This window comes from Tupaia chinensis, unplaced genomic scaffold (assembly GCF_000334495.1).
Source record: "Tupaia chinensis unplaced genomic scaffold, TupChi_1.0 Scaffold000054_1, whole genome shotgun sequence".
Classification (NCBI taxonomy): domain Eukaryota; kingdom Metazoa; phylum Chordata; class Mammalia; order Scandentia; family Tupaiidae; genus Tupaia; species Tupaia belangeri.
In genome coordinates this window covers 10,000,251-10,023,187 of record NW_006159512.1, presented here as the reverse complement: position 1 = coordinate 10,023,187, position 22,937 = coordinate 10,000,251, and the positions used below count along the sequence as shown (strand labels likewise).

Below are 22,937 nucleotides of genomic sequence, written 5' to 3'. Positions count from 1 at the left end.
GTGATTTCTCGCTTTCTGTCTCTCTGTCTCTCTGGTAAGCACAAGCGCCCTATAGCAAAAACCTCTAAAAAAAAAGAAAAAAAAAAATCAAGAGCGCTCTTTTATTCTTGTTGGGCCCGATTCAAAACCCTGCTGCCAGATTTCCTAGGAGGACACGGGTTTTGGAACCTGCTCTCTTGCACACTCGTCAGCTAACAGCAGCCGTGACAAAGGTAGCGTGGAATGCACTGGTCAGCCATCCCTCGCAGGGTGAGGAAGTGCGTAACCAGACCAGCCGAAAGCAGCCTGAGAAGGGAAACCACATTAGCCAAGGTGCCAGGAACTCCTTTTCTGCTCTAGAGACAGTTTTCCGCCCTTGCTAGCGGAGGAGGACACGGTCAGCCCTTCACAGGCTAGTGACACACGTCAGGCCTGCCCTCGGCGGATTCCTTTAGGAACATCGCCCGGCCTCCTCTACTCCAGGTCATGGACGCACGCTTTGTGACAGCCGAGAATGATCTGCTTTTCAGATAACACCATCCAGTCGGTCTTCTGCTGCTGCTGCTGCTGCTCCGTGCAGAAGCGGTAAGTCTGCTTCTGACGTTCTCTCAGGCTTGCCCAGTCGCCATGTTTCTTGGTGCCCACTGCCCTGCCTGTCTGGGAACCTCCTCCCATGCTCTCCCTGCGGAACGCGTCTTCATGTGAAGGTCTGGGTCAGACGGCAGGTCCTCGGCCTCCTTTCCGACCTCCTTCACGAACCGCGCCTTCCCCGTCTCCCCGAGTGTGGCTTGCTTCTCGGCCTCGTGGTCGATTCCTGCACGTCGTTTGTAGGTCTGTGATCATCTCTACTTTTTGCCCCATAAGGCCAAGACTCCTAGCTTAGTTGTCTGAGTTTCTCCCCCACATTGTCAGTGTATCTTACACCTTGGCGCCCAGTGCATGCTCGCTAAGAATTGCATCCGAGGGACTGTGTTCGCGCTAAGAGCGAACACTTAATGGAAATGTTCTGAGTCCCGGGCACTTTGCTAAGAGGCCTGTGTTGTTGGCCACGTGGCTCGAAACCATCTGAGTGGCTTTCAACCCTCTCCATTTCATAGACGAGAACATGAGGGTCAAGGACAGTCCATGGCTCTGCCAAGGCCACGCGTGAAATGGCAGAGCAGGGCTTCGAACCCACGCTCTCTACCTCTACCCGTGACACGTCTTTTTATAACAGCAGACCCCACCACGCGAGGACATGCTTATAGAATGGTTAGCACTGTGCCAGACACAGAGTAATGTCATTATTGTGACTGCAATTTTATCCCCGCATAAGCACCAGACACCGTCCTGGCCACCCGCCCTGTTTCCTCAGCTTTGTTTCAGAACAACTCCCCATGCTCCTAACACCCCTACGTCTCAGATAAGATCACTTATCTTTGGAGGGTAGTAATTTCCCCAGGGAGAGGGGGTCAGGAAACTTTCTTGAAGCAGAAGCTCCTCCTTATTACCCAATTTCTGTAAAACAAAAAAACAAAAGACAAAAACCGAACAAAATAAAAACAAGAATAAAACCAAAAACCTGATTGGTCATAAACAAATCTGAAACGAATTTTTTTTAAAAAAGCGAAATAACCCACTTTCTTGAAGCCAAAGCTCTTCCTTATTACCCAATTTCTGAAAAAAAAACAAAAACAAAACAAAAAAAAAACAAAATAAAAACAAGAACAAAACCAAAAACCTGACTGGTCATAAACAAATCTGAAACAATTTTTTTTAAAAAAGCTAAATAACCCAAATTCATCCCAGAAACCCATTTCTTTCTCAATAACTCTCTGTAGTTTACTTAAAACAACCCCACCTTTCCAACAATTAAAAAAAAAAAAAGTTGGGCTTGTTTAAACAATAATTGAAATTAGAAACTTACATGAAATAAATTTTACTTTTGCCCTCACCAACCAAAAAATATACTTATCTTACGACTAATAATGACTTCTGCCCTTACTTAGCTGTAACCCATCGTGTTGGGGACACCAGGGTATGACGCTCCTTAAAAGCCTAAACAGCTAGACCCTCATATACAAATACAAAAACTCCCTGCACCCCCGAAATGCAAAACAAACAAACAAACAAAAATAAACAAAAACAAACTCTTGTAAAAATACCAGCCACTGTCCGTGTTTGGATCAATGATTTGATTCATTTCCATAAAACGAGTGGGGAATGGGCAGGAGGCTTCCATCTCTGAACTCGACGCAGTACTGGCGTCCTCCCTCTCCCCGGAGAACAGCAGGATCAGTCTCCCTGCCTTTACTAACCAGCCCAACCCTCTTCCTCTCAGATGTTCCTTAATAACATCATCACCAGGCACCTGACCCCTGCCTGGAGACGCGGAGACCGTCAAACAAAGTCTATAAAGTGCCCTTACAAGTGGTCACCCTGCTCGAGCTGGCTTCTGCACTGCTGTCACATAAACCTGCTCCCTTCCCTCCCGCCGCTCCCCATTTTCCATTGTAATCCCGTCAACTCGAAAACGACTGCGATTTTTGCCTTTATAAACACCCCTCCTTTCACTCTGGGCTGCGGGGTCTTAGAAAGACCTGAGTCCTCCCGCAACTGCCGGCTTATTAAAAGACTCCTAACATTTGGATGGCCTCTTCTTACTCACTAACCAGGCTACAACATTCTAAACTAAATAACAAAACAAAGAACCAAAAACCACTTGGAGAGATTCTTGGTCCTTTCTACCAGTTTTGTGATGATCTAGTAGATTTATTGATCCCAGGCATCCAAATAACCATCTGTAATATGATTGCTTTTCAACGTCAGACAAGTGAGGACGCGGATAAGCCTGAGCGAAGATGAAGGCCTTCCGGAGAAGTACCCTCAGCCCACCAGGCCGTGGTTCAGCGAGCACTCGAGGAAGAAGCAGGTGAGTACACCGTGCTGGGGGCAGAGGTGTGGAGGTGGTCTGCTCGGGTGGTGTCATGTCGTGCTTGAGAAAGGGTGAGTGAATGTTCCAGAAGAAAGTGAAAGAAAAAAACTGAGGGACCAGCAGTTAGCATAATGGCTATGTCACTGGACTCCCACGTAGTCGACCGCGGTTTGAGTCCCGGACCCTGCGGCTTAAACTCACGCCGGGCGCGTGTACGTGCGTGCCCAAGATCCTGAGAGGAGAATGGAGGAGAAGGGATTGCGGTGTGGCCATCCCCCTGGAGGGTGATTTCTCGCTTTCTATCTCTCTGTCTCTCTCTGTCTTTCTGGAGACTGCATGCTCCTTATAGAAAAACCTCTCCAAAAAAAAAAAAACTGAAACAAAAAATACCCTACTTTGCTATAGTAAAAGGTAGAATTTGAAAATGGACAGTGAACAAGAAAAAAATGTATCTGGCTACTGCCATTTTTGCTTTTTCTTTTCTCTTTTCTTTTTAAGCTTTTGCTGTTAGATATATACGCTTGCCAGAGAGAGACAGAGTGAGAAAAAATGAAAAATCACTTCCCGGGGGGATGGTCATGCCACAATCACTTCTCTTGCTGAGATTTTGGGCCTGCGTGCTCACTTCTCTTGCTGAGATTTTGGGCATGCGTGCGCACACACACACACACACACAAACACACACACATGCCCAGCATGATTTTCAAACCACTGGGTCCAGGACTTGAACTGCTCGGTTGGCCATGTGGGAGTTTAGCACCTTAACCACCATGCCAGCTGCTGACCCCCACTCCTGCTATTCTGATGCCAAGATGAATGTTTGGAGTAGTGTTTGGAGAAAAGGTGTTCCTGGGAGGTTAGATATGAACACAGCTCACAGCACGTGAAAGGGAAGGGCAGTTTTTCTTCCTCCAAGAAAGAAAAACTTGAAAACAACGTGAAGACTGTTAAGAGTAAATCATGTTTAAGAATTGGGACATGGGGCCTGCAGGTGTAGTGGTTAAGCACTGGACTCTCACGTGGCTGACCAAAGTTCGAGTCCTGGACCCAGCAGCTTGAAATGCAAAAATCTATTATTAAAAAAAAAGAATGAGGACATGAAAAAGCCCAACGTAATGCTGGCAAGGGAACTGGGAGCACAAAGCTGTGTGACCGGTGAGTGGAGCGCCGGGCCCCCCGCTGCCCAGCTGCCTGGCAGTAGTCGTCCTCGGCATTGGTCACACCCTGGCTCCTGCCTCGGTGTGGCTCAGGGCAGGATGCAGTGCGGGCCCACGTGCTACATCCTGCCTGTCTCACAGCGCGGACGTGGCTGAGACGGCATCTCACTCTGGTTTTTGCAGTCCAACCGGGGCCTGCAGCCTTCCAAACGCAAGCCTCTGCCGCCCCTCCCGCCCTCTGAGGTGGCCGAAGAGAAGATCCTGGTCAAGGCGCTTTATGATTTCCTGCCCAGAGAGCCCTGCAACCTGGCGTTGAAGAGAGCGGAGGAGTACCTGATCCTGGAGAAGTGTGACCCGCACTGGTGGAAGGCCAGGGACCGGCTGGGGTAAGCCACGTGCGGCCCTCGCCCCTGCGTCCTCCATTAGTCTCTAAAGAAGTGGAAACAAAGAAGACATCCCAGCGGCCCCCATTCCCTGGGTTCAGGGTTCTCTCCTCTGCTTCCTCCCCACCCCGACGGATGTAGGGGAGCAGCAGAGGCCCGGAAGCAGGCCTGCCACCCTGACGTGGCCCCTGGTGATGGCGTGTCCTTGCACAATCAGAATAGTGACCCACAGTGTATGCCCTTATCCTGATTCGTACGTGCTTGGATAACGCCTTTTTTTCCTTGTTAAGCAAAAACAGCAGCAGTATCTTTTCTCTTTTATATTTTTTTGTCATGTTAGTTTGGGAGTAGGGTCAAGGGGAAGGCTGAGGACCACTGGGCTCCCCGGGAGAGAATGCCGGCATTGATTTCTGATAGCTGCCGAGATGTTGAGTCTCTAAGTATCAAAATTGTGAACATGTAAATCACGAATTTCTGGGGCCAGCAATCACATTACCATCCGAGTGCCCCTGCTTGTCTTGAAGAGGTTTGGGGGGTCATGAAACTTCTTAAGCTACTCACACGTAAAGTCAGGGTCTTCATATTGTTTGTGCAGAGATTTTTGTTGAGTTGGAAATGAAATCAACTTTTTCCTCTTTTAACAGTTTAATCAGTAAAATGATTTTGATCTCTTCCTACTCCTTGAGGCTCTAAAAAGATGGCTGCCCCAATAATGCCGCAAATGTGCCAAGCACTCTCATTTTTGCTTTATCTTCTGTTATAGAAACGAAGGCTTAATCCCAAGCAACTACGTGACTGAGAACAAAGTAACCAACTTAGAAATATATGAGTAAGTTTCCTCCCAAACATGCCCTATGGCTAACCTGTGAATATGGGGACAGCGTGGCAGCTTGTAAGTACAGGTACCATTTATCTGCGAGAGGAAAGGAAAACAACGCATTTGTCAGTTTTGGCGACAGACCTTTGATCTTTATCGTGGCGGATTTAGAAACTTCTTTTTCTTAAATGTTGTTTTGTTTTGCATGTCTTTTTTTTTTTTTTTGTCATAACTACAGAGTAAAACTATATACTCATCTGACACTTGTTTTACTATCTGTCCTAAAAAGAAAATCGACTTTTAAAAATGATATTCAAGGGGCCGGCAGGTGGTGTGGTGGTTAGAGGCACTGGACTCCATGATTGTGGTTCGAGTCCCAGACCTGGCAGCTTGCTTTCTCACTTTCCCTCTCTCTCTCTCGCTCTGTCCCTCTCTGGTCAAATTAAAATAAATAAATTAATTAACTATAAGATAGAATAATTATTTTAAAAAAATATGACATTCAACTTTCACTGAGTGGCCAGTTGGACCTACCATGTAGACAAATGTACTTTGGAGCATGTTTTGATATTTCAGAAGTACCTGAAGAGAAGTACCAGGTTAATGCTATAGTCTGGAAGAACTTCTGGCACGCTCACAAGAATCCTGCCTTATATCTATTTCTGTTACCATTACAAATTCGGAAGATGGACGAGACCTTAGCCTTCACCTTGTCAGCCCTTTATGATGTAGGTGAGAAACTAAGACAGATAGGTTAATTTATAGGTAGAGCGTGCCAGAGCTGGGGCTAGTCCTGTGTTTTTCCTGATTTTAAAATTTCAGTTGGAGGGTCCAGCAGGTGGGCACTGTGACTAAAGCGCTGGACTCCCACATGGCCAAATGCAGTTCAAGTCTCAGACCTGGCAGCTCACTTTCTCGCTCTCTCTCATGCATGTACCAATAGCAAATAAAAATAATAATAAATTAAATGAAAATGAACATTTTTTCGGTTTGTGCATGTGCCTCTTCTCTTTAGGACTAATTTTGCAGTCAGCCGATGCTCCCAGCAGGTGGCAGGAGGTGATGATATGAAGCATTAAGACAGGTCGTCTGAGAACCAGGCAGCAAACAGAATGAATGAGACCCTGGCCTGGTGGGCCTTGCTTCTAATCTAAGCCCACTTGAAGGGCAGACTCAGGACATCCCTCCCTGAACAAGCCCCGTTTCCAGGCACTGGTGAGCGAGGCAGGCTCTGTGGACAGGAGCGTGGATGAGGGCCGCATAGGACGTGTCTGCGTGACCTTACCAGACCTCTCCATGAGCTGTACCTGCTCTCTCCTCACTCTGCCTCGCTCCATCACAAGACCTCTCCTCCTCCGCCCTGCTTTTGCTCGGGCTGCCGTGGCCTCTATTGGCCTGGACCATTTAGCTCTGCCCTGAGGTTTTCCAGGAAAATGAAGCCCACAGGTAGCTGCCCGCCCTCCTGAGAAAAGAGAAGTCTCCCAACGTCTGCCCCACGGGGGTCTTGCTGCTATCCCTAGCCGAAGCTGACCTGTGAAAACATGTCTTTTGGAAGGTCAGGTCAGAGGATATTTCCTGCTAAGAAATATTAGAAAATAGGACCGGTTCCATGTCATTACTCCAGGTCAGATTTTCCAGGCGATTCCAGGAGAGACACAGGGAAGTTCCCCGGGCCTGTAGGTCAGACCCTTGCAGCAGCTCCTCCTCCTCCCGTCTGGGGATTAATTTGCTCATGGCTTCCTGCTTTAGTCACGAGGCTCAGACTGGCTGAAACTGTTTATTCTGTAGATTTGGGTCATTGAATTAAACTACTCAAAGGTCAGAAATGCCATTTCATTTCTTTGGGTCTTGAAATAAGTGTCTGTAAAACATCCCTTTTAGTGACTCTAAGTTTGGGAAAACCACTTTGAATTTGATCGCTGTTTATTGTTTTCTTTATGCCAGAAGGTGTGTGTCTACATGTCCGAGAAGGAGAGAGACAGAGCAGAGGACCCCCAACAGGGCCTGGACCCCCGCAGGCCTTCCTCCTCCAAGTCCATATTCTGTCCGGATCCTGCGCAGTGGGGCCCAGGACTGGAGCCCTGGTCGGCCGCAGGGACCCTGCTTCCTCTGTGTACATTAACTGCTGTGCTATGTGACCAGCCTTCCTCGTATTCAACAAACAAACAAAAGCATGTAATTAGGGTACAGGCGTCGTGATTATCCTGGCTCATCAGGCAGGAGCCAATTGGGGTGCTCATGCTGCCGCTCTCTGCTGATGGAGCGAAGCGCGCACTTAGAAATGGGAGCACCTGCTCCAAATCCCAGCCACAGCCTGACCCGTGCCAGGCTCCGGGCAATCAGCCGATGTCGCTAAACCTCCGAGGGCCCTGAAGAGCGGGGGGCGGTAATGCCTGTCTCATATGGTGCATTGTGAACACTCGGTACATTCTCTTTTTTAAAATAGTTATCTATTTATTATCATTATTTTTAAATTTGATGAGAGAAGGGGGGAGAAAGAGAATGAGAGACAGAAAGTGAGAGAGCAAGCCGCCAGGTTTGAAACTCAAACCGTGTTCGGCCATGTGGGAGTCTAGCGCCTTCACCACCACGCCCCCTGCCGGCCCCATTCAGTACATTCGTGGGGCGATCATTTCCACGACCTGTGACGCCAACAGGAGAGACATTGCTGCCGCGCCTGCCTTGCCCAGTAAGCCAGGGGAGAACACCCCTGAGCTACTTCAGCCCACCCGATTGCGGCGTTCGCTGGGGTACACTCCCTGTGCACCGAGCTCACGCTGGACATCGGTTACCCTGGGCACTACAGCGCCAACACTGCGCACAGGACGGCCCTGTGTTTAGGGAGCTTGCACTGCACGGGACACACACATTACACAACCCTTGATTTTCAAGTCAATATATAATTCTTTTTTTTTTGGAGAGGTTTTTGCCATAGGGCGCGTGCGCTCGCCAGACAGAGAGAGACACAGAAAGCGAGAAATCACCCCTCCCCGCCCCCAGGAGTAATGACCATGCCATAATCTCTTCTCTTCCATTCTCCTCTTGGGATTTTGAGCACACATACATATGTGCCAGCATGACTTTCATGCCCCAGACCTTGGAACTCAAAACACGATCAGTCACATGGGAGTCCAATGCCTTAACCACTATGCCACTGGATGTCCATATCTCTCTCCAGATTTGGGAAGTTTCACCCATTCATTTTTAAATAAATATTCTTTCCCTTCTTTTATCTTTCGAGTTGCCTGTGATGTAATTGTTAACTCCTTTGATGGAGTACCGTAATTTTATAGATGTTTTTCATTCCTTTTTATTATTTTTCTTCTGCCTCCTACGACTAGAAATTTCAAATGACCTCTTTGAGTTCAAAGATTCTTTTCTCACTTGATTGAATCTTCTGTTGAGGCTCTCTATTGCATGTTTCATTTTGTTCCTTGTATTCTTCAGCTCCAGACTTTGTTTGGTTCTTTCTTATTATTCCTATTTCTTCATACAACTTCTCATTTTGTTCATGTATTGTTTTTCTGTTTTCATTGATTCATTTATGTATGTTCTCTTTTACTTCATTGAGCTTCTTTAAAACAATTATTTTGAATTCTTTCTCAGTTAACTCCTAGATCTCTATTTTTTTCAGTTACTTACTAAAATATTACTGTGTTCTCTTGGTAGTATCATATTTCCTTATTTCTTCTTGTTTATGGAGGTTCTGTGGTGCTGTCTTTGCTTTTGAAAAAGCAGTCATCTCCTCTCATTTTAACATTTTCTCTAGTTAGCTCATGTTGGGATTCTTAGCCTCTCTCAGACTTAATAGACCTTTATTTATTTATTTTTTTTTTGAGAAGTTTTCGCTATAGGGCACATGCGCTTGCCAGACAGAGAGAGACAGAAAGCAAGAAATCAGTCCCCAGAGGAGATGGTCACGCCGCAATCCCTTCTCCTCCATTCTCCTCTTGGGATCTTGGGCACACACGCACACACTCCCGGCGTGAGTTTAAGTCACCGGGTCCAGGACGTGAACCGCAGTCGACTACATGGGAGTCCAGTGACATAGCCATTACGCTAATTGCTGGTTCCCAATAGACCTTTTCTATGGTGTATTTATTCCACAGGACTTTTTTCTCTTTATAGAGGTATTCTTAAGACTATATGCTTTCTCAGTCTCACAAGGTCAGACCATGTGCAGAAAGCTTCCTGTTTGTTTTCTCTAGGGTTCTGTCCTGTAATGCTCAAGCTGTGTGCTTTCCCTTAACGAAGTAGTGTCAAGTTGTCCACCTGCACCTCCATTCACAGGAATGACTGAGGGAGACAACTACAGTGGAACTTTGAGGCGTGCAGAACATTTAGGTTGCCCATGCACCAGTTAAAAAGGTTTCTGCAGGTAAGGTGCTTCAAGAAACTCATGAGCCTACTTCCTGGTAAAGTATGCTAAGTGATTAGTAGGGTTCATGGCCCCTCTTTTCTGCTCCCTTCCTATCCTAACCATCAGCTGTGCTGATCATCTCAATAATCTGGGTGAGAAAAGAAGAAAAGAACCTAGTTATGCACTCATTCATTCTGCTCTCACCTCCCTCCGATGAGTGAAATCCCAGTGCCAGGTTAGGCCTTGAGCTATGCCACCCTGAGAAAGAGGTGATGTGGGTAAAGTGAAACTGTTCTTCTTACTCTCTTCATCTATTGTGTGTTTTGCTCTAAGGATGAGCTGAAACTTTCCCACTGGCTTAAACTCCCACAAATGTATTTTCAGTCATGAGTAGTTGCCAAAATCAATGCTTCTTCTTCAGGAGGCAAATGGTAGTAAATTCCTATACCATCATCTTACTGACCTCACTCTCAAGATAAGAGAAAAGAGGGCGTGCTCAAATGCTAATTAAAATTATTGTGTAGAGAGAGAGACAGACAATACAGAAACCAATAAAGTAATTTCAGCAAACGTTTTCTAAGTGAGCTAAAAGATATGAGCTCAGGAGCCTTGGATAAATGCTGCAACATTTATCATCCACAGATATATGAGGGTGAGTATAGACACAGTTATGCTCATAGATTGTAGATAAGAAAATACACTACATGCTTGTTTGGGTGATCTTTCTATAGCCATGGTTATTGACCAATAGATCACAGATGCTAAAAATAGTTCTCTTTTCAAAGGAAAGATTTTCTCCTCCTGGTCTTAACACAGTGAGGCAGGTGTCAGGCATTTGACCTACCCAGTGGCTCTAAAGAAGTGGTTCCCACTGTAAGATCCTTGGCACAAATGCTGTAGCATCAACTGGCTATATTTTAGAAAAAACAATTTCTCAGACTCTACCCCAGACTAACTGAGTTAGAAATTCTGGGGAAAAGACCCAATCATGCAAATATTAGTAAGTCATCCAAGTGTTCTTATAAACGCTAAAATTTAAAAAAAAATAAATAAAAATAAGTACATTTACTATTCTAGTGTATGAGGTAAAAATCATACCAGAATCCTTGAAAATTAAACCTCAACCCCATGACTTTCAAGCAACCACTCTCCCTCATCCACAGACTTGTAATCAGCAGCAGCATCTATACAAGAACTTGACAGCACCAACATACCTCTACTCCAACAGTCTTCCAGAGTGATGTTAAAAATCAGTAAATATTATCTTTCCCAACATACACTCTTGAAGTAACTGTAACTGTATTCGTGCTGTTTTCCTACTAAAAAGTAAAGTCTTTTCATATAAAAACCCAATTGTACTTGAGTAAAGAGCAATTTGCATTTTTTTTTGTTAGTAAGTCAGTTTTAGCATTAATACAACTCATGTGCCAGGAAATTTTTTTTTAAATGTGAGGTCTTCAAAAAATTTATGGAAAATGGCAATAAATACAAGTTTATCTTGGTGTAGAGATTTTTTAAAAAATCTATATATAGCATTGTTATACTACACACTTTCCATGAACTGTTTGAAGACCCCATCATATATGTTTCTGAATCTAAACATAATTATCTAGGTATAACATATCACTACAATATCAGATCTTTTTCTTTCCCTGCCACTGTATTTAAAAAGAAAATGTCAATACTGGCTGGTTAGGGATGACAGGAGAGACTAACAAACCTCTCTTTCCATGACTTGGGGCAGGAAGTTGGCATCTCATTTACCTAGGACTCCAGGAGATAAATTCTTCTGAAGACTACAAAGTCTTTATAAGTAGGTGAGTTTTGTATATATCTGAAATGTGATAAGCTTATCCTATCAAGATGGTATTTAATTTTTATTCTGGCTATCATTTGGATTGATCGAATTTTGAATGTAAAAAATAGGCTTTTTCTCATTTTAAATGTTAATACTCATCTTGGCAGGAGGTATTATAAATTCTGTTTAATGTGCTTCCTTTACAATGTAAGCATCACCTCTGTTGTATTAAAATCCATTCCTTTTTAGTAAGATAAAATTAAGAAGAACTCCAGCAGAATATAATTAAAAACTTGGACTATATATCTTCTAAGGGACTGAGTGATTTCTGCACTGTGGGGAGCTCTATATGCTTTCCCACTGTGGCTAAGTTCATGAGTGCAGTTGAAAGGATCCGTGCTGACTATAATTACATTCTAAATTAGCCAATATTAGCACTGCGCCAAATAATTCACATAGCATGGTTTCCATGTTAGACAATCAATTACAGTTCAGATGAATCCATGCAAAAATCCATAATTTTTACTTAGGATCACAGTTTTTGTAATTTAACATATTATTACAGCAGAGCCTTCAAAAGGTCAGACAGAACAATGGAGAGCAATTTTCAGTCAGTAAATGTTCCTTTATTGTCACAAGAGGGGGAAGAAGTGTATTATATCCACATGCTTGATGGGATCAGAATTTTAATTTATTTTGACATTCACCTTACAGTATACTTTAAAGTAGAGAACAACCTTATCTAAAACATATTAAAAACTCACACAATTGTACCATGATCATATGTGTCTCTTGATAGAATTTTCTTTGTTGACCATTTCATTGAGAGATTGCAGAAGCAATGACAAAACACCACAGGGAACAGTACCAAGTAATTTGATACCTACCTAAAGGCCTAGTAGAAAAGTTTATATTTTTCCAAATATGAGAATTTAGTGGCATCTTGCTGTCCCCAGGAGTTCTATTTATTGCAATGGTACGACAACCTCATTCTAGAAAATTCTGTGGTTTACCTTCGCCGTACCAATGTATTAGACCTAAAAAAAAAAAAAAGCTCATCTTTCTCCTTTTAACATACAGATTATCTTTCAGAGTACCAAATTAATAGGTTAAATTTAAGCCCTAAGTTTCTCGATACAGTAAGAAAGAAAAGACAACTAATGTTTTTCTAAACATAAAGATCAGGACCTTGCTATTCATTATCATATGTAACATTGACATGTTTTCTCTATAATGTTAAGATTAACAGTCATCATAATCTTCATATTATTGAGCAACCTAAAAATATACACCACTAAAACTACTGGGTCCTTGAGAAAATCATGATGCATTTTTGAACAGAAAAACATGTCATGACTTTCTTGATGACCTAATATTGGTGTGCCCACAAGAAAAGGCACAGACGATAAGTTAAGAATGATTAAGAAAGGAGTCATTTGTTAGTGGTGGTTAAGGCAACTGGATCCCACATGGCTGACTGCACAATGGGGTCTCAAACCTGGCCATTTTAAAAGCACACTGGGCTATGTGCATATGTGCTGAATATCCCAAAAGAAGAATGGAAGGAAAAAAGGCATTGTGATATGGACCTCACCCCAGGGTGTTCTTTCTAACTATCTCTCTCTTTCTCTCTCTCTCTCTCTCTCTCTCTCTCTCTGTGTGTGTGTGTGTGTGTGTGTGTCTGTCTGTCTCTCTCCAGCAAGTACATGCACCCTATAGCAAACTAAAAAGATAAAAATATTGAGTTGTCAGAAAAGTCATGATATATCATGATGTATTTTTTCTGTTTTTCTAAAATGCATCATGACTTTTCCATAGGTCAATAAGCAGCAGCTCCTCCTCCTCCCGTCTGGGGATTAATTTGCTCATGGCTTCCTGCTTTAGTCACGAGGCTCAGACTGGCTGAAACTGTTTATTCTGTAGATTTGGGTCATTGAATTAAACTACTCAAAGGTCAGAAATGCCATTTCATTTCTTTGGGTCTTGAAATAAGTGTCTGTAAAACATCCCTTTTAGTGACTCTAAGTTTGGGAAAACCACTTTGAATTTGATCGCTGTTTATTGTTTTCTTTATGCCAGAAGGTGTGTGTCTACATGTCCGAGAAGGAGAGAGACAGAGCAGAGGACCCCCAACAGGGCCTGGACCCCCGCAGGCCTTCCTCCTCCAAGTCCATATTCTGTCCGGATCCTGCGCAGTGGGGCCCAGGACTGGAGCCCTGGTCGGCCGCAGGGACCCTGCTTCCTCTGTGTACATTAACTGCTGTGCTATGTGACCAGCCTTCCTCGTATTCAACAAACAAACAAAAGCATGTAATTAGGGTACAGGCGTCGTGATTATCCTGGCTCATCAGGCAGGAGCCAATGGTGGTGCTCATGCTGCCGCTCTCTGCTGATGGAGCGAAGCGCGCACTTAGAAATGGGAGCACCTGCTCCAAATCCCAGCCACAGCCTGACCCGTGCCAGGCTCCGGGCAATCAGCCGATGTCGCTAAACCTCCGAGGGCCCTGAAGAGCGGGGGGCGGTAATGCCTGTCTCATATGGTGCATTGTGAACACTCGGTACATTCTCTTTTTTAAAATAGTTATCTATTTATTATCATTATTTTTAAATTTGATGAGAGAAGGGGGGAGAAAGAGAATGAGAGACAGAAAGTGAGAGAGCAAGCCGCCAGGTTTGAAACTCAAACCGTGTTCGGCCATGTGGGAGTCTAGCGCCTTCACCACCACGCCCCCTGCCGGCCCCATTCAGTACATTCGTGGGGCGATCATTTCCACGACCTGTGACGCCAACAGGAGAGACATTGCTGCCGCGCCTGCCTTGCCCAGTAAGCCAGGGGAGAACACCCCTGAGCTACTTCAGCCCACCCGATTGCGGCGTTCGCTGGGGTACACTCACTGTGCACCGAGCTCACGCTGGACATCGGTTACCCTGGGCACTACAGCGCCAACACTGCGCACAGGACGGCCCTGTGTTTAGGGAGCTTGCACTGCACGGGACACACACATTACACAACCCTTGATTTTCAAGTCAATATATAATTCTTTTTTTTTTGGAGAGGTTTTTGCCATAGGGCGCGTGCGCTCGCCAGACAGAGAGAGACACAGAAAGCGAGAAATCACCCCTCCCCGGGGGATGGTCAAGCCGCAATCCCTTTTCCTCCATTCTTCTCTCAGATCTTGGGCATGCATGCACACGTGCCCGGCGTGAGTTTTAAGTCACTGGGTCTGGGATGCGAACTGTGGTCGACTACATGGGAGTCCAGCAACATAGTCATTATACTAACTGCTGGTCCCTATAATTCTTTTTTTTTTTTAAAGAGGTTTTTACTTTAGACCATGTGTACTTGTGGGTGAGAGAGAGAAAAAAACAGAGACAGTGAGAGGGAAAAAGAGAAATCACCCCTCAGAGGGTATGGCCACACCACAATCCTTTCTCCTCCATTCTCCTCTCAGGATTTTGGACACAAGTGTACGCACACACACCCGGTGTGATTTTCAAGCCACTGGGTCCAGGACTGGAACCATGGTCAGCCCTGTGGGAGTCCAGCAGCATAACCACTATGCCATCTGCTGGCCTGTAAATGTCTAATTCTTAATCATCATGTCCTATGGGAACAGCTGTGGCCAGGAGCTGGCTCTGAGGTGCAGCAGTGACACGCTGCTTGGCAGGAGCTGGAAACCACATGGGGACCATGGGTCGAAGCCCTGGCCTGGTCTGTCTGAACCATGCTGAGCCTGTGTGTGCACTCATGCCCTGGACCTGGGCCGGAGGGCTGGGGAGGGATCGTGGCCTGGCCTGTCCCAGCGGAAAGTGCTCACCTTTGTCTCGTGCTCTATTGGTCTCGTTTTTATCTGTGCAGAGAGAATAAGGAGAAAATAAAGGGGTAGAGGGAGAGAGAGAAAGAGTATAGGACTATGGGAGAAAACCATGGCAGAGCGAGCTGAGGAGCTCTTTGGAGGAAGTGACTTGGGGTCCAGAGGGTGGAAGGAGGCAGTCAGGGGGTGACGGGGAAGGAATACTGTCTCCCTCTGGGCTCCTCTGGGTTTGAGGGACCTTCATGGGAAGCGAGATTCATGGCTACTTTGACTTTAAGTACACATCTAAGTTGACAGCATTACAAACGTAAAACCCTAATTTCAGTAAGCCCTCAAATTCAGCTTATAAATCTTGATATAGCATTTATAAGGCTAAATGAGTAAGAACACCCACCTTTATTCGAACTCAGTATACTAAATGTCCTTCAACAATGAGTCCCATTTATAAGCTCAGTGAATTAAATTTCCAGAAACATTTTATTTGCATTAATGAACGAAATAAATTCAATTTTCTTTTTAAGTACTTCACATGCCTGATAGGGCAAATTTACAATTTTAATAAGTCCTGTGTAGGTCTTTAAAAGGTCCTGGAAATCTATTAGATTATTATGTTAAACTTTAAATGTAGGAAATCAAGTTCTCATAACTGCACACATATTTTAAAAATTAGTTAAATTTCCTTCAACTTAAAAAAAGTATGCAATTATGCATTTATAATCAGAAGCAACAGGCCAGTAGGTGGCATGGTTGTTAAGATGCTAGACTCCCACATAGCCAACTGTGGTTTGAGTCCTGGACTTAGGGGCTTGAAAATCACACTGGGCAGGTGTGCACATGTGTGCTCAAAACTGCAGGAGGAGAATGGAGGGGAAGGGATTGTGGCGTGGCCATCCCCCCTTTCTCTCTCACTCTGTCTCTCACAGGTGATCACATGGTCCCTATGGCAAAAACTTGAAAGAAAAAAAAAGTCAGAGGCAGAACTTGAATATTCCAAATTTGCTTGAAATTGTAGATATTTTCAGTGTTTTTCAGTGTCAAATGCTGATTATTCTGCACTGTATGGAAGCATGAGTTTGGCTGATCTCAATGTCACTACACTGAATCCTTAATCTCAGGGTTAGAAAGGCACTTGCTGTGGGTGCAGACTGACTTTGTCAGATCTGATGGGGTTTCTAGGTCAAACTTCCAGACTGTGGTGCTGTTACTTACATAATTTTTAATTGCCAAGAGGGCATGTGTACTCAACAGAGAGACAGATAGAGACAAAGAGAGAGAGAGAGAGAAAGCACACAAACACACACCCCCCAATGGGACATGGCCACGCTGCAACATCTGCATTTCCCCGTCCTGCTGAGATCTGGGGCACACATGCACACATGCCCTGCAGTGTTTTCCAGGCAGCTGGGGCCAGAGCTTGAACAAGTTGGCCATGTGAGACCAGGCTTCCTTGACCATGAGGCTGTGGGACTGGCCTGATGCTGCTACTGAACTGAAGTCTAAGATTGGGGCCTGAGGTTTACATGCACAGTCTTTGGAAGATTGATAGGAAATGTGTATTATGAAAAATGACGCATTAATTTCACATTATTTTTGCACCAAAGTAAACTTGTACTTCAATTGTGCTTTACCTCAACTTTTTAAAATCCCCTCGTGTATTTAGGTTGTTTCTACTCAACCATAACTGAACACACTGGATTAAGACAATGTCAGCAGGAGCTGTCCCAACTCTTATGTCCACCACATTTGGAACTAGTTGTAATCAGTGTTGTCTAGGTGTACGGTTACAGCCTTACCTATTTTTTTTAAAAAGAACTTGTCTAACTTTTATCATCTGATTTAAATAGATGAAATTCTGAAATACAGTCTCCCAGCCTCCCCCAGTTTGTATGCATCCAATCTCTTTCCTGCCTGATAGAACTTTGCATTATTGGGACCAGCAGATGGCATAGTGGTTATGTTGCTGGACTCCCACATAGTTGACCGTGGTTCAAGTCCTGGACCTAGCAGCTTGAAACTCACAACAGCTGTGTGTGCGTGCATGTCCAAAATCCCGAGTGGTGGAGGAGAAGGGATTGCGGCATGGCCATCCCCCCTGAAGGGGTGATTTCTTGCTTTCTGTCTCTTTGTCTCTCTGGCAAGCACACATGCCCGCTAGCAAAAACATCTCTCCAAAAAAACTCCAATGTTGCATTACTTAAAGAATCTTCAATTTGCCATAAATTGTATGATTGGGAAAGCCATAATGCATTTTTCCTAGAAAAACATGTAAAATATGTCATGACTTTTCCGATGACCCAACATTTCTGTGTGGCTCGTTGGTTACTACTCGAGATCGTTCTATAATATCCACCTACAGTTGGATTTTTAAAAATCTATTCGGTCATTGACCAGCAGGTGGCATGGTGGTTAAAGGTGCTGGACTCCCACATGGCTGACGGTGGTTCAAGTCCTGGACCTGGTGGCTTGTTTTCTCACTTTCTCTCTCTCTGATGAAACTGGAAAATAATAATAATAATAAATAAAGTTAAATAAAATAATTATTTTTAGGGAACCAGCACTTAGCATAATGGCTATGTCGCTGGACTCCCATGTAGTCAACCGCGGTTCGTGTCCTGGACCCGGTGGCTTAAAACTCACGCCGGACGCGTGTGCATGCGTGCCCAAGATCCCGAGAGGAGAATGGAGGAGAAGGGATTGTGGCGTGACCATCCCCCCTGGGGGCTGATTTCTTGCTTTCTGTCTCTATATCTCTCTCTGTCTGTCTGGCGAGTGCGCGCACCCTACAGTGAAAATCCAAAAAAAAAAAAAAAATCTATTCGGTCATTGAAAAATCATGATATGCTTTTCTATGTTCTTCTATGGCAGAAATGCATCATGACTTCTCTGAGGACCCAATATATTTAAATCAATATTTAAATTTTACTTATTTCATTTTTCATTGTAATAAATTAATACAAAGCAACAAAATGAACACAAACATAATAGCAGGTGAAAAGTGTTACTTAAAAAATACAAGTTGGGGCCAGAGGTGAAATGGAGGTTAAGGGTGCTAGACTCTCACATGGCCTACTTGTGGTTCGAGTCCTGGACCTAGCAGCTTACTTTCTCATTTTCCCTCTCTCTTTCTCACTCTGTCCCTCTCTGGTCAAATTAAAATAAATAAATAAATGAAGTCAAATGAGATAATTATTTAAAAAAAATACAAGTTATGTTAAATTTTTCTTTTTTTATTAGGCTTTTGCCAAAAGGCAAGTAAGTTCACTAGAGAGAGATAGTGAGAGACACGCCCTGGGGAGATGGTCAAATTGCAATCCCTTCTCCTTCATTCTCCTCTAGGAATTTTTTTTTTCTTTTTTGGATTAATTAATTATTTATTTGTATTTACGGTATTTCACTGTACATCAATACAGTGTACAAAATGAGATTTTCCATCCAGTGTACATTGTATATTGGCTCCGTCAAGGATATTACCATACATGTTATCGTCAACAATTAATTTTCTATTTCTTGTTTCTAATATATTTTGCTCCCCCACCCTGATTCTCTGCCTCTCACCCTCTGCCAATTCCCCCCCTTCTCCCACATGGTCTCTGGTATCTACAGTTGTTTTCCATGCCTCTTTTTTCACATTTTATTGATTCACTAAATTATGTAAATTATTCACTTAATTAATGTAAAGACTTTCAGTAGCCAGCACAGCTGATATATACACCTTTCTGAATGCATGTCTGACTTTAGGCATAAACCTCAGTGCATAAAGTGAACATACTATAAAGTAGCACCTCGCTGGGGCTATATAGCTTACTGCTGTCATTAAATAGGTATTAATACATATTTTTAATGCATTTTTAATTTCAAAAAAAGTTTTAATCTTACTAGATCAAAATGAAAAATTAAGAGAAATTTACTTAAAACTTAAAGCCAGGAAAAAGATCAGGATTCAGTTCAAATAGGTAGATACACATATCAGTAGTTCAAGAGAAGACAAAAATCCATAAGTATGGTAATAAAAGCATCAAAGAAAATCAGTGATGTTTTAGTCTAAAGTAAAAATTTCTATTTCACTAGTTTAGACTCACGTAATTAATCTCTCTTGTATTGAATTTGCAGTGTTCCTGTGGTCTGATCTTTCCATTTAAACTCTGGAAGTTGACATTCAACTCCAGACTTGTCCCTCCCTTTAGGCTGGCCCTTCTCTTGGTTGTTTCTTGTACTCTTATTTCTGTGTGTCCGACTTCAGTTTTCCTGGTAGAGCACTCCCTTCAGCACTTCCTGGAGAGTTGGTCTGGTGTTGGTAAATTCTTTCAGGTTTTAATTATCTGAGAATATCTTTTTTTTTTTCATATGGAAGATAATCTTGCTGGGTATAGTATTCTTGGTTGAAATTGTTTTTCGCTTAACACTTTGCGATATTTTCCCATTCTTTCCTTGCAGTGTTTCAGATGAGAAGACTGACGTTAGCCTTATGAGATTTCCATTGAAAGTAACTTGATGTTTCTTGCCAATTTTAGAATCTTGTCTCTGTCTGTGGTTTTGGTCGATCTGGCTATTATATGCATTTGGGCAAGATCTTGGGTTGATTCTAGGTGGGTCTTTTGTATTTCTTAAGTCTGGATATTTAAGTGCCTCTCTAGGTTTGGAAAGTTTTCTTCCAGGACTTCATGGAATAGATTATCAATGCCTTTATTAGTTTCTTCACCTTCTGGGATGCCGATAATCCATATGTTTGGGCATTTAATGGTATCTAGTAATACTCATATGTTATTTTCATTTTGGGGGGGTTATTTTCTCAGTCTTCTTGGTAAATTTTTCTAGGTCAGAGGTTCTATCTTCTAAATCTGAGACTCAATCTTCTGCATGATCTAATCTGCTTTTGATATTTTCAACGGAAGTTTTGATTTCCTGTATTGCAGCCTTCATCTCTAACAATTCTGTTTGATTCTTTTTATGATGTGTAGCTCCTCTTTCAGATCGTGTAAGAACTTCTTCATCTCCTGGAACTTGGTGTCTCTATTCTCCTGCATCTTCTGGAGTTCATTGTCCCTATTCTCTTGCATCTCTGTTAGCTTTGTCACTATGAATACTTTAAATTCTTTATCCGACATTTCCATGAATTCTCTTGCATTCTTTGTGGAGGAAAAGGAGTTATTCTTTTCCATTAGAGGAAAGATATTTTCTTGGTTTCTCATATTTCTTGTGCCTCTGCAGTGGTTTCCGGTCATCTGATGGATTATATGTTTTTTTCCTATTTTTTTAGAGTTAAATCTGAACACAATCAGAGGATTGCAGAAGGAGGTGACCTGCAGTCTGTAAAGAGTACTGTTTTCCTCCCTTTGCACAGCTGATTCAATGAAAATTGAGGATTAGTCTGATCCTACAAATATTCAGATATTTCAGTACCTAGACTTGTCTAGAAAATCAGTGTGTGGAGGCTGAACAGAAAAGTGAGAAAGGTAAAAAGAAAAGTAAAAGGAGTAGGAAAAAAAAACAAAGAAGAGAGAAGAACAAAACAAAACAGGACAAAAACTATAAGAAAAAGAGAAGAATTTTTTTTTTGGTCAAAAAATGAAATCCCTGAATGCGGCCACTCAGAACTCGATAGATGGGTGCTGATTGGCTTATCCTGTGGGGGCAGAGAGAAAGATAAGAATTAGAAAGACAAAAAAGCAGCAGAGGACTAAGTTGTAGTACTAAAAGAATTAAAAATACATACAGAGAGATGTAAAGAGATAGAGAGAATAAGTAGAGTGTTCTAACCTGGCTCCTGGCTAGATCTGGGGAGCAGGAGGATGAAGTCTGGGCAGAGGGTCTTCGGTGGTCGAAATCCCTGAATGGGACTGCTCAGAACTCAGATATAGACGGCTCCTGATTCCTCTTCTAGGCATTTTGGGCACACAGGTTCATGCACCCAGTGTGAGTTTCAAGCTACCAGGTCCAGGATTCAAACTGTGGTTGACCATAATGGGAGTCCAGTGCTTTAACGATCACACCCCCTGCTAGCCATGCTTCCCTTTTTCGAGTATAATTATACAGTCTTGGCTTTTCACAGATTCAACTTATTTGAGTGAGTTATAATCATCATTTCCTTTTACCATCCAAATTGCACAGTGCAGTGAGTGAGGGACCTTTAATGTGGTTCCCTGAGTCTTTAGCTCCCCCTTATTTATTGTGAAAGAATTTCTTCTTTGTATAAGAGGTCTCGGCCTCATTTGAAAGTAGTTTCCTCCCACGTTAACGCTCAGTTTAGAAAAGCTGATGACGCTCATGTTTAGCATTGCAGTTGCTCTTGTTCCCACTAGTGTTGGGCAGCTGTACCACCTCAGCAGCAGCAGTGACCTCCCCATAGTCTCTGGAGGTCATTTTCCCTAAAGTTCACTTACAGTTTCATAGCACTGGCCTTCTTTTAAAGTTTATTTATTTATTTCTCCAAAGAGAGAGAGAGAGACAGCAAGAAAGCACCCCCCATCGGGGGATGGTTCAACTACAATCCCTTCTCTTTTCTTCCTCCTGTCATAATTTTGGGCACACATGCACATGCGCCTGGTCTAGTTTTTAAGCTGTGGGGTCTGGGACTTGAACTGCACAGTTAGCCTTATGGGACCCAGCCGTCTTATCCACCATGCCTCCAGCTGGACATTCTTAAAATTTTGTCTTTCTTCGGTTCTACCTGTTTCCTCTTTCTTTCCTGTACATTGGCTTACCGACTAGGTATTGCCACCTCGAAGTATATGTTTAACTTAGGTTGTCATTTGGTTATGTTTACTGTGCATGTTTCTGACATCCTGAAGTCATTTAATCACATGATTCATGGAGAGGAAACAGTGTGATCAGAGGCAGGGAAAGGGCTGGATTTGAGGAAGGAAGGAATCCCAGTGTAGCCAAACTTAGAGAGCGAGGGGGCTCTGAGGAGAGACACCGCAGGAGAGGGTGTGTGGGACAGGACCACAGATGGTTCTTCACGTACTCCAGTGTCCCTGGCTCTGCGAGGAGGAAACGCACCGAGGAAGGTCAGGCAAGTTATTGAGGAATGTGCTTCAGTTTGAAAGGGAACAGCACACAGTGTTAGAGCCCACAGACGGGAAATTCCTGAGAGGAAAAAATGAAACAGATGGGTTTAAGAGTGCTGGTCGAAGGGCATACAGTCTTTGTAGAAGATGGCTTTTCAACCACATACCTTTCATGGGAATTTACAGGAGGTTCTCAATTATATCCGAAGTGTGTGCCAGAAAATTGAATTTAAATATGACAGGGTAAGCAAGATATAGACTTGAAATTAAGATTGTATTAAACTTATTACCCATAATATTGGGTTGTCTGAAAAGTCATGATGCATTTTTGCATAGAAAAACAGAAAAAATACATCATGACTTCTGACAACCCAATAGCACCTTATTAATCTGAATTTAAAAAAAAAAAAGTTCTATTTTTAAATTAGTTCTGCAGTTAAGTTCTTAAAAATGAAGGAAACGGGGGCCAGCAGGTGGTGTGGTGGTTAAGTCACTGGACTCCCACATGATCCACTGTGGTTTGAGTCCTAGACCTGGTGGCTTGCTGTCTCACTTTCTCTCTGTCTTTTTCTTTCTCTCTCTCTAGGAGCTACATGCCCTATAACAAAATTAAAGATAATAATAAATATAATTAAGTAAATAATTCTTTAAATATGAAGAAAATGGAAGAGGGTTTTTTTTTTTTCTGTTAATGAATATACACTTTT

General features: G+C 43.2%; 1 protein-coding gene across 2 annotated transcripts in view; it reads left to right on the top strand.

Annotated features, from left to right (window-relative positions):
* Nucleotides 1-22,937, top strand: part of TXK (TXK tyrosine kinase) — an 84,217-nt gene that overhangs the window by 16,371 nt on the left and 44,909 nt on the right. The window contains exons 2-5 of one of the 2 annotated variants that reach the window (XM_027775893.1): nucleotides 510-564; nucleotides 2,788-2,890; nucleotides 4,234-4,436; nucleotides 5,197-5,262. In XM_027775893.1, the coding sequence (XP_027631694.1) occupies nucleotides 510-564; nucleotides 2,788-2,890; nucleotides 4,234-4,436; nucleotides 5,197-5,262 (427 nt within the window). Of the gene's footprint in view, nucleotides 1-462; nucleotides 565-2,787; nucleotides 2,891-4,233; nucleotides 4,437-5,196; nucleotides 5,263-22,937 lie in introns of both variants that reach the window. The other variant, XM_014591927.2, reaches the window with a different exon arrangement.